The 12325-nt window shown below is 46.7% G+C and overlaps 1 protein-coding gene across 1 annotated transcript; it reads left to right on the top strand.

Moving 5' to 3' along the window:
• The first annotated feature begins 715 nt into the window (after nucleotides 1-715).
• SCGB1D1 (secretoglobin family 1D member 1) lies at nucleotides 716-4580 on the top strand. The gene is made up of 3 exons (XM_023518517.1): nucleotides 716-825; nucleotides 3229-3416; nucleotides 4451-4580. The coding sequence occupies exons 1-3, from the start codon at nucleotides 771-773 to the stop codon at nucleotides 4475-4477; spliced, it is 270 nt and encodes an 89-aa protein (XP_023374285.1). The 5' UTR covers nucleotides 716-770; the 3' UTR covers nucleotides 4478-4580.
• Nucleotides 4581-12325: the final 7745 nt, after the last annotated feature.

Genomic DNA, 12325 nt, shown 5'->3' with positions numbered 1-12325 from the left:
AAAAAAAAAGGCACAGAGTCACCTAATCATCACATCATCCCTATGAGGAGGTGGGTGGCTCATTGTCCCAGGATGTCAGTGGAAAGAAAATTGGAAGTTCAGCTCTGCTGACAATTCCACCCCTAAACAAAGCCGGGGGGGAGGAGTGAAGGCTCTCCATAGGTGGGGTGAATCCCACAATGCCTTAAGGCACCTACATGGTGATGATGGTAGTGAAGGAAGGCACCAAGGGTGAGGGTAGGTCTCATCCAGACTTGATTGGTGTGCAGCCGAGACACACCTGGTTGGTGTCAGACATGCAGAGGGGACAGTGTGGGGTCTTCTTATGCTCCTGGTCTCCTACAACCAAAGCCAAGGCCCCCAGCTTCCTGTGCCCCCTGAGGTCTTTCCTCTTGAAGAGAACACCCATGTGCCTCTGCACTGACACGACACTTTGTCGCTGTCAAAATTCCAAAATCACACTGAGGACCCAGGGCCATTTCCAGAGGCACCTGCTCCCTCACCTGGAGGGCAGAGCAGAGCTCCCATGGGGCTGCCCTCCTGTGTGCTGCCCCACTCAGGATGCAGGGAGGTATGCAGATGTGACAATGATGTGGCATTAGCACTCCCTGAGGAAAGAATGGCTGGAAGCCAGGCCTTGTGACCTGCTGTTTGCCTATGTGGCAGGACCAGCCAGGCTCACTAGGTACAAATAGTCGCAGCCTCCTGACTCTGAGTCCAAGTTCCTCATTGTTTGCTAAAGCTGAAAGTTCAAAGCAAGATAAGCCACCATGAGGCTGTCGGTATGTCTCCTGCTGGTCACTCTGGCCCTTTGCTGCTATGAGGGTGAGTATGGATTGTCTTCAGTCTAGTCCTAGTCGCAGCTCCTGGCCAGTACCCTCTTGAGCACTAGGTAAGACTTAGGGCTGGTGTTGAGGTCCGGGACAAAGCACAGTTCGAATCTTTTCCTGTTGTTGAACTACTCATTTCATCCACCCCCATAACATGGAAGCTTTACAGAAACTCATCACAGGACAGTGTTAGGAATTCTGCCTGAGCTTCACTCCTGACTGAGATTCATGCTCTTGATGCAGCAGGGTCTGTCGGCAGGTCTGGGGCAATCTGGGCTCTGCCACTTCCCAACTTGGCCTTGGCAAGGTGTTCACCCTCTCCAAACCTCCTCCTGGCCTTGGTGCTCAGAGCTTCCACCAGCAGCGGCTGTGGGAATGGAGTGAGGTGAAGCAGGTTGAGTCCAGCTGTGCTGGGAACCTACTGCCTATGATTATCAGGCGGTCTCCTCCTGCTCCCAGAGCAGTGGTTCTCAACCTTCCTAATGCCGCAACCCTTTAATACAGTTCCTCATGTTGTGGTGACCCCAACTATAAAATTATTTTCGTTGCTACTTCGTAACTGTAATTTTGCTACTGTTATGAATCATAATGTAAATATCTGATATGCAGGATGTATTTAGGTGACTCCTGTGAAAGGATTGTTCAACCCCCAAAGGGGTCGCAACCTACAGGTTGAGAACCGTTGTCCTAGAGCAGGTGTCCTCAAACTACAGCCCGTGGACTACTTGTGGCCAGCCAAGGACATTTATCTGGCCTGCCGGGTGTTTTTGCCACCTCTGCCTGTCCTGCTTAGCAGCTGACTCGTCCCAGGGCCCACATTCTGGCCCTCCAGTGGTCTGAGGGACAGTGAACTGGCCCCCTGTTTAAAAAGTTTGAGGACCCCTGTCCTAGAGGATTTAGGCATCAACTGAGCCCTCAGCTTCCAATTCCTAAGTTCTGGTTCATAATATGTTATAGCTGGAAGAACCCTGGAGCGCTCCCAGGGAGGGAAGAGGCAGTGCTCTCAGGATCTCTGAAACAGAAACCTGCCAACGAACAGGCTCTGAGAACAAGCAGCGCTCACTGTGTATCTCGAACATGACTAGTTTTCTATGAGTCCTGCCAGGATTAGTAGTAGAACTAATGCAATCATTAGCATTATGATTTCTGGGTTTCTACAGTTTATTCTAGCCATTCATCCTGAAATTCTTTTGTGTGTCCTCATGTCCTCTCTCAGGACTGATCCGGTCCCTCTGAGTTTCCCCTCTCCTCCCACTTCCTGAATCTCCTCCTCTCTCCCTGTGTTGCTCCTGGTCCTGCCCTCTCCAAGGTCTCCCCACAGTGTGATGCTGTCTGGTCAGGGGTCATGTCAGAGTCTGGTGGGACCTTCTGAGTGCAGGGTGTTTGCAAAGGACCTGGGGAATCTAGAATCCAGAGCAGGCAAGGTGGGTGTACCAGGTGTCCCCACAATTCCCAGGGAGGGCAGGAATGAGCCCCAGTTTCCTCCTCTCAACCTCTAAGGATTCTCAGCATCACTGAGGAATAAAGGGGCCAGTCACAATTCATATACAAACTTCTGATGAGGGTGAAAATGACTCACTCGGCTCGGCGCCTGTGGCTCAAGCGGCTAAGGCGCCAGCCACATACACCTAAGGTGGCAGGTTAGAATCCAGCCCGGGCCCGCCAAACAACAATAATGGCTGCAACCAAAAAATAGCCGGGCGTTATGGCGGGTGCCTGTGGTTCCAGCTACTTGGGAGGCTGAGGCAGGAGACTCACTTGAGCCCAGGAGTTGGAGGTTGCTGTGAGCAGTGAAGCCATGGCACTCTACCCAGGGGGATAGCTTGAGGCTCTGTCTCAAAAAAAAAAAAAGAAAATGACTCACTTTCTCTTATTTCAATTTCCTTTGAGCTCTGCCTCAGTGGCACAATTCTAATTTCTCCGACTTATTCTGAAAGTATCACCTTCAACATTTTACCTTTTCTTCTCTAGATTTATTCTCGTTTCTAGGATCTTTGGTAGGATTCTGACTCTACTATTCACTTCACAATCCCATTACCCCAAATCTCCTCTTTACTGATATTCAAGACTAACAAGGCATTGGTCAACTGGTAGAGAAAAATGTAATGTTTTCACATCTGGTAAAGAGAATTTCAAGAAACCAGAGAGGTTTTGTGAAATAATGCCTTAAATAAACAAAATCTGAATGACTGGTCAGAAAACCAGGTTTCCAGTCCCAGCTCATCCTCTTGCAGTGAGATGGTGAGGAAGTCAGTCTCCAGGGTCTTACCCTGTCACTGGGACTATTATGGGATGCTAATAGGTAACCCTGGGAATCCCGTCTGGTCCAAAATATGGGAGCCATTTATAAAAATTAACTTTCTTTGCAATTTTTTTTTTTTTTATTTTTGTGCTCCAGCCAATGCAGTGGTCTGTCCAGTTATTGCTTCCGAAATCACAGGCTTCTTATTTGCTGGAGAAAAAGTATTCAGGCAACAACTCTCCAAATTTCATGCACCTCAGGACGCTGTTCAGGCCAAGATGAAAGTGAAGAAATGCATAGATCAGATATCCCTTCCCAACAGAATGATGATTGAAAAAATATTGGTAATTTCTTTCTTCTTTGTGTATAGTTAGAGGCTTCTGGTCAGCTGCACAGCATAAAAGGAGGTCAGCTTGCTGTCCCATGAGGACACAGGTGGTGGGGCACCAGCCTTGCTGGTCCCCTCTTTCTTCCCTATGGGACCACAGCTCAGCTGCACACAGCATCCTGGGCATGTTCCCCCTCCTTTGGTCCCCTGCCTGGCTGCTGTGTTCTCCATAGTGTTGTAAGGAGGACGATAGCCACGCCCTTGGCAGGGGTGGCGGAGGGTCAGGCACTGCAGCCTCCCTGCCAGGAGCTCTCCTGGGGCTGAGGGCAACCCATGCAGTGGGGAACAGTCACCGGGAGTCTTGTGAGGAGTGTTGAGAGGGTGGCAGGGGGAAGTGAGGGCCGGAGACCTACAGCCAGCCCACAGAACTATCTTGGATCACGGCAAGTGGGCAGAGACCTTGCTGCCTTGTCTCCTGCAGGGCCACGGGAATATGAGGCTCTTCCTTTATGTCATTCTCAACAAATGAGGTGTTTTCCAGGGACCTATGGGTTCATCTACCCCTTGGGTTAGGTCACGAGGCTCAGCTGCAAATGTCCATGGAAGCTGAGGGGTCCAGGGGCTGTGAGACAGAATCCTCACCAGGGAGGTGTAGGAGACAGGGCTTGACAGGGTCCCTCCAAGCCTCACCCAGTCCCTGGGCCCCATGCCCCTCGTTATAGAGGAAAAAGCATCCTAAGTCCCGGACATCAGAGAAAGTCACCCTGAAGCCTCTCTATCCACCCTACATGCTTACCTCCTTTAGGAGCCCAAGTCACATACTGGGGACACATCAGCTTTCCTCATCAGCTGGATGGGAAAGGCTGTCCCCTCCCTGAATGGTGTGCGCTGATGGCACCAGGTGCAGGCACTTGTGTCTTCCACACACTGGGCTCCTGCCTCTCTCCTTTTCTTTGCCTCTGGTGACAGAATTCCATCTCCATGTGTGTCTGTGTGTCTCCAGAGTCTACATGGCTGACCTCACCTTCCTTTCTTCTTTTTCTGTTTCAGGGGAAAATACTGTTGAAGTGTTTATAGGAGACAAAAAAGGATTTCGTGTTGGCTCCACCGTCTTTCAGTGATCGGCCCTGCAGCATGTAGAGGTTTCAACGTCTTGCTTTAATAAATTCTTTGCCCTGCACTTCGGCACTGGTCTTGTCATGATCCTCCCGTCTCAGGCCTCAAGTCGAGGGTAGTTTTCATAATAAAGTGGCCTTTTTGTGTGGGTGGTAATCAGTTCCAGAGAACAAACATCCTCTTTTAATTCATGGCCTGAGGTCCAGGGCCTCACAAAAGAAAGCGCTTGGGCACAAACCATCCCACATCACTACAGCGTCCCCATTTGGGAGACGATGAGCGAGAACAACACTTAAGGGTGAACAAGAGCTGAAACCTTCCTGCTGGTCCTGCACCCAGGGGACCCCTGCCTCACTGTCTGGCCACGTCTGGGCTCATAAGCAGAAGTAGCCCGAGTGTGACAGCCCCTCAGAGCCACACTCAACCTGCTGGGTGACCCCTTTCTGTGCTTTGTCTTCTATATTAAGTCCAGTACGAATTATCTGCCATTTATCACAATTTGAGGCCATGTGCAGGTTTCCATCTCCACCTAGCATGTGTTTGGTGCACTTGCTCAGGGAGCTTCTTGGGGTCCCCACTCTCTCCCACACCTGAGGCTCTTGCCTTTCCTCCCCCTCCCCGGGAACCCCAGAAGCGGTTGGACACCTCCCTGCGACATTCTACCCTCATTTCAGAGGCATGCTGCAGACTGGATATATGTCTCCCCCAACCAGCTTTCTCTTCCACAAGCCCCTCACTCACCTCTTACAGAGCTATGGCTGCTGTAACAAACAGCCACATCGTTGGCTTAAAATAACTTATTCCCTCCCACTTCTGGAGGCCAGACCCTCGAATTAGTAGCACAGTGGGCAAATAGAGGCATCTGCAAGGCTGTGCTCCCCATGGAGGCTGTAAGGGAGAGCTCACTAATAGTTGCCTGTGGCTTCAGAGAGTGATGGCTGTCCCTGCTTGGGGTCACATCTCCCTGTGTGTATATGCACACCCATAAACATCCATCTGTTATCCTCAGTTTACCCTATAGGATGCATGTCATAGAGTTGTTCTCACAACAAGAAATAAATACTACAAAGCACCAAACAAATACTAGTATATTAATTCTATAATTGATATAATGCTTACAACTACTAGAATTTTCTATTGATTGAGCAACTCATGTGCATTTTGCTGGAAGACTTAAACGTTCTTCCTCACTTGGTTCTCAGTACTAGCCAGGAGGGTCAAAGGTAAAAAATTAAGCGAGGTGATGGCTATGTTAATCAGCTTGATTCAAGCATTCCACATTGTATATCAAATCATCACACTATACCTCATAAATATACACAGTTATGATTTTAATTAAAAATTAATAAGTAAAACAGGCTACCACATAAAAACACAACCTATGCTTTCTATGTGGCATCAGGAATACTCACAGGATTGACTTAAAGTTGTTTAAAAAGTCTCTCTATTCATTAAAGAAATAAAGCTTAGAAAGGACGTGCATAGTCTACATAGGTTTAACTCATGTTAGTAACTTGGAAAATTTTGAATTGGATCTTGTTAGTAGTAAAGAAGATACTCTGTATATGGTGTAAAAACCAAATAAATCAGGCGATTACTTTGGCATATAATGTTATGTTTGTAAAGTGGTAGTTTTATATACAAAAAAATTAAGTAAGCATAAAACTCTGTTCTTCTTTCAACTGCCTTGTGGCAGTAGGTGAATGTTTAATCCTGCTGGGCCAAACTCACTAGAAGTCCCCTCACACAAGGCCAAGAACTTCACATTTTAAAAATTCAATGTATTAGTTAGTGCCTGTGGCTCAATGAAGAGGGGGCTGGCCCCATATACCAAGGGTGGCGGGTTCAAACCTGGCCCCAGCCAAACTGAAACAAAAAAATAGCTGGGCGTTGTGGCGGGCACCTGTAGTCTCAGCTATTTGGGAGGCTGAGGCAAGAGAATTGCCTAAGCCCAGGAGCTGAAGGTTTCTGTGAGCAGTGTCACTCCACAGCATGCTACTGAGAGCGATAAAATGAGATTCTGTCTCAACCAAAAAAAAAAAAAATTCAATGTATTTCCTTTGTTTCTTTCCTTAGAATAATTTGTTTCTTGACTAATTAACCATGGTTTCTGACAAAAAGAAGGCCTGGGAATAGAGGAGAGAGAAGAAAGTAAGAAAGTTCTTAATGGACTTAAACTGTTTAGGATTTGCTTCAGACTCTCTGGATCTGACAGATGCCTTGTTTCCTGGAACAATTTTATGAGTACATCTGAAAGCCCAGATTACTAACACCTTGCATTCCTTGTATGGTTTAACAAATATTCAAATAACAACAAAGAACATTAGAGAAATTAAAAATATAATAGCTGGGAAAAGAAAATATTTGGACAGAAAAATTAAAATACTATAACAAACATAAACATTAGTAAATAAACATGTAGAGTAAAAGATAAAAAAAAATTTTTTAAAGGAGTGAAAAGAAAAGAATGCTAGAAGATGAATCTATTATATCCAACTAATGAATTTACAAAATGAGAAAAACCGTGGTGGGAGGAAAGTCACCAAAGACACAATACAAGAAAACGTCTTATCAAAGAAACAGATGAAATTGAAAGACCTATAAGCAACCATTTATTATCCCATGCCAAAATATATTTTGATGACATTTGGGGGCATCATCCTAATGAAAAAGTCTTTCTTCTTGAAAGAGAGAAAAAAAAAAGACGTATCAGAGGCTGTGGAATAATAATGAAACCAACATGAGAACTGGAAGACAGAGGAGAAATGTTCAAAATTCAGATTGTCAACATATTGTTCTCTACAGATGAAAATCTAATCCAGCCTAGTAGCATTCAAGTGTAAAGATATAATGAAGATATTTTCAGGTATGAAAATCTTCAAAACTTTTACTGTCAATAAACTTTTTCTCAGAACAGTATTGGAAGATCTTTTCTACCAAAAAGGAGTTGAACAGGAAAGAGAAAGACTGGGATTCTATAAACAGGGATTAACAGGGAGTTACTGGACGCATCACTGGACAGTAGCAATACAAAATGATTTAGGGCTGGGTGCAGTGCCTCACAGCTGTAATCCTAGAATTCTGGGAGTCTGAGGAGGGAGGATTGCTTGAGACCAGGTTAAGACCAGCCTGAGGAAGAGCACGTTCTTATCTCTACAAAACATGGAAAAATTGTCTGGGCTTGGTGGCATGTGCCTGTAGTCCCAGTTACTTCAGAGGCCGAGGAAGGAGGATCACTTGAGCTCAGGGTTCTGAGAGTGCAGTGAGCTATGGTGTTACCCCTGCATTCCAGCCTCGACAACACAGTGAGACCCTGGGTCAAACAACACAAAACAAACAAAAAATTATGGAGAACATGTAAATACCAGAAGAAACAGAGAAAGAGGTGAAGGTGAGGATGGGACTGGGCGAGGAAGTCCTTCACTGAAGGGGAAGCGGTGAGGAAGCAGGTCTTCTCATTGGAAGGTATTCTGTGCTATTTTGTTTTTCAAAAAAAAAAAAATGCATCGATATCCCTTGTAAAAGTTAAAACTATGAAAAATAGAGGATGCTGGAAGGCAGAAAGGACAGAAGAAAACGGGCAAAGAAGTAGGCACAAGGGTGATCATCAGTCACACTGCGGAGGAGCCGCGCCAACTTCGTGGAAGGAATTAGTAGGGGGCGGGGAGGGAGAGCCCGGGCCCAGACCGGCGGGAGCAGGAGGGGGGCTCCCAGTCCGGGTCCATCCGCTTCTCCCACCCGCCCCCCGCGGCGGGTCTCAGCCCCTCTAGGCGGGAGGTGCGGCAGCGGCCAGGCAGTGCCGCTGGAGAAGGCTCTGGGGCCCGCAAGCACCAGGCCCGCGCCCTCCCGGCCGCCAAGATGACAGGAGGAAGGTCCCCTCTGCCCTAGATGCGGAGGGAAGAGCCCAAGAGCAGGAGATCGCGCGGTGGTCTGCTGAACCTGCTCCCACAAAAGTGGAAACGAAGCCAAAAAAGGCAGCAGTAAAGGGTAAATCCCCAAAGAAGTGCAACCAAAAGGGAAGAGGGGAGCAATGGGAAAGCAGGGTGAAACGGCTAACCAAGAAACTGAAGGGTCACCTGCAGAAAATGGAGAAACTAAAACTGAAGAGAGCGGGAGAGAAAGAAGCCAAGTCTGCTTAATATCACACACCACGTCTATCAGTGGTCCCTGGCTCCCTGTACAATCCAGGGGAATATTTTTAACAATTGTTTTGTAAATGCAAGTTTTTTGTTGTTCTTGTTGTTGGTTTTTGTTTTTGCAGTTTTTAGTCAGGCCTGGGTTTGAACTTATCACCTCCGGCATATGGGGCTGGCACCCTACCCTTTTGAGCCACAGGGGCTGCCCCTAAAGGCAAGTTTTTTAGTAGGTCTAGAAATATTTTAAGAAGGAGAGGAATCCTACCTCATCCCATTTTTTAATTGTAAATGTTTTTTTCTAAGAGGTAAATAATTCAAAATAGTGTGGGATGTTGCATTATGGGAGCCTTTGACTGTCTTGGGTGTCAGGGTAACGTTCCATGGATGGAGGGTCAGTTTTTACATCCTGTAATAGAAGAGTAACAGCAGAGTGAATGGCAATATGGAGTTCCAGTCCTGCATTTAATGTCTTGAACATTTTAAATTGCTTCTATTCCCATGCTGTTTTGTAGTAGAATTGTTTCTTAAAGAAAACCACTCCAGTGATCATTGCTCTCTCTGTCAGAATTGTGTCCGCTCTGTAACATCTTTGCTTGGGATAGCCCTGCCTTCCTGTTTGGTACTGTGCTGTGAAGGACTGAAACTGAGTGTGTAGCATATATGGTAGTAATTGTGAATTGCTGGAACTTATATAACAGCTTATTAACATTTGAAGATCCTGGTACTTGATATCCTTTTAAGGAAAATTTGCCTCCAAATTTAATCTGGAAAGTCATTGGAATAACTGTTTAAAAAACAATTACAATAAATGGCTCTTTAGATTTTGGGGTCCTTATGTTAAGAATTGTGTACAAATTGAAATATCTACACTGACGCTCAACACAACTGATAAAATCTCAACTACATTAAAAAAAAAAAGAATTCGTGGGTTTCCTCAAGAATGTAATTATCAAGTTGCCTGAGAAGACAAAATGTAGAACTCAAGAAAGAGTGTGTTATCACCAAGATGAGGTCTTCTTAAACAAATCAAAGGCCTTTAGAATTTCAAAGAAAAACAAGAGGCTTTGTAGAAAAGGTGACACCTGAGTAGGACCATGAAGGACCTTGAAAGTGAGGCTGACAGGCAGGAGGAAGTAAGTCCCTCCAGGTGCAGGGAGAAGTCTGGGCAAAGGCATGATGGTAAGACTGAGCGAAGCATTCCGGAGGACAAAGATGCCCACATACCTGCTGGCATCTGGCCATGCCAGGGGCTCCACTCACTGTTCATCGAGCATGGGGCTCACTTAGTCATATGCCACAAGCACAAGTGTTCATACATACTCCTCCAGAGCAGAGTTTCTCACACTGTTACTACTGGCATCAAAAATCAATAATCCTTTACTGCAGGATCTGCCCTGTGTGGTACAGGACATTCAGCAGCATCCCTGTTCTTCGCCCCTTCGTGCCAGTAGGACTCCCACTGCCATCCACTGTGACAACCAAAAACTCTCCAGACAAATATCCCCAACTGGATGGAAGCGGGGAGTACATGCACCCTTGGAGATAACCACTGCTCTAGCAGTGGACACTCTATAGTAGATCTCCTGCGTAACTCTTCTAATGCTCCTAAGGACTAGTCATTAACAACTTGTGGGATTGCTATAGTTAGTGATAAAATAGGAGCACTTAAAATAACTGGAAATCACTAACTTAATAAAGAAAATTTTGTGTGTGCATTCAGTGAACCAAATCTACTGTCACATGCATAGGATTAAGCTTTTAGCCACACAGTATTAGAAAATGTCAAGTTGGGTAAAGATCATGGTTTTTGTAAATGAACCAAGGAGAATTATCCAGGAGCTGACACCTGGCCCTGTCTCTGTTTCCAAATCCGGTTCCTCATGTAAACTCATAAGGTACATCCGGGTTAGATGGTATCAGGGTAAGGGCCGCTTCTGCAGGAAAGGGGACTGATAGGACAAGGGCCCTGGTTGTCAGGAGCACCATTCAATCTCCTGCTGGCACCTACCTCCTCCCACCCCAACCACAAATTCCTTTTAGGAAAGTACAGGGTTTGTGTTAGTGCCCAGGGTGCCTCCCCCTGACATCTGATTCAGTGTTGGGTCTGATCCCTGCCTTTATTAAAGATTCAGATTTAGATGAACTCCTTGTTTTAAATAGAACTACCAATAATAATGCATGCAATTTAATCAGTGAATTCCTGTAAGACATCATGGTTTGCTCCAGAAAATTAATTTCAAAATTATTCATCAAGTGCCCACTGTATGATGGTGCCATACAAAACAATTCGTGCACAGGCCTTGCTGTCTAGGAGCATGACTGGGAGGAAGTGTCAGTGCTCAGAGTCCTAGATGCGGCAGGAGGGAGCTGCTGACAGCAGATGTGGGGTCCCGTGAGCAGGAACAGCCATGGAGATTCAGGGAACAGGAAAGGTGGACCCCGTGTAGAATGCCTTTGATGTGGCTTTGGGAAAGGATGGGGTGTTTCCACCCAGAGGGACTGAGGCACGGGCAGTGGAGGAGGGGTGTCCACAGGAGCAAAGGGCTCAGGCAGAAACTGTGAGGCTTGTCCAGAAACCAACCCGAGTCCATATGGGGCAAAAGTGAGAGTCGGTGACAGTGCTCAGAGCTGCCTCTGGGGCCAGAGCACTGGCGTCACACCCTGTTTGGCCACTCACGGGCTGTGTCCCAGGCAGTTGCGTTGAATCTCTTGTCCCACTGTTAGTGTAGGTAGGAAAATAAGTGGTGAGCAGAGGATGTACGGAATGGGCCGTGTGAGCAAATGGGATACTGATTAAGAGAACATATGGTAAGGATGTAAGAGAAGGGCAGCCGCAGTGTCACTGAATGTTAGTGTAAGTTAGAAAGTGAGACATGAGTTGTAAAATAACATAGGGTGGCCAGAAAGTTCACGTGGAAATGCACACGAACTTTATGGCCATCCTATATAAAAACAGTGTAAACAAATGCGATACTAAGAGAACAAACTAGAACGCTAACAAGATAAGGGAAACATAACAGGAACAGCACAGGGCACATCGTAGAACATGGCAGTTTGTCCTCCGCCACCCCCTCCCCCAGCGGGCTTTTGGTGTGATGACACATGGGCCTGGTCTTAGAAGCCGAATCAGCACCCACCCAACAGCAGGGAGGAGAGAACATCCCCACTGGTCAAGAAAAAGGGGAAGAGACCAAGTTACAAAGAAAGACCAGATGGAGGAAAGGGATGCCACAGAGAGCCCTGGCACACTGTGTGACCAGGCGCCTGCTCCTGCCCTCTGCGGAGTGGACTGCTGCTTACTAATAACCTCTTTCCTCTCTGATGGAAATGTTGGTGCCCTTCACTTTCATTTTTGAATCTTGAAGGGACAAGAACCAAGGTGTGCACATCAACCTCCGGTAACACCTTGTCCTGTAGCTGGAGTGAAGTGATCTGCCCACCGCTCAGGGAGGTGACCACACACCACCCTTTGCTCAGGACAGTCCTGGGCTGTGTTGTTGTCCTGGCGTCCCAACCAGTTAGTGTCCCTTTCACCCTGCAATGTACCCTATTTGTGACAATTAATATTATGATCACTCTGTGCATAGAATTTTGGTTGTAGGCTCGGCGCCTGTGGCTCAAGCGGCTAAGACGCCAGCCACATACACCTAAGGTGGCGGGTTTGAATCCAGCC

Source organism: Otolemur garnettii, unplaced genomic scaffold (assembly GCF_000181295.1).
Source record: "Otolemur garnettii isolate 467f Iridium unplaced genomic scaffold, OtoGar3 scaffold00140, whole genome shotgun sequence".
Classification (NCBI taxonomy): Eukaryota; Metazoa; Chordata; class Mammalia; order Primates; family Galagidae; genus Otolemur; species Otolemur garnettii.
Note: the sequence above shows the minus strand (reverse complement) of the source record. Positions and strands in the feature narration are given on the sequence as shown.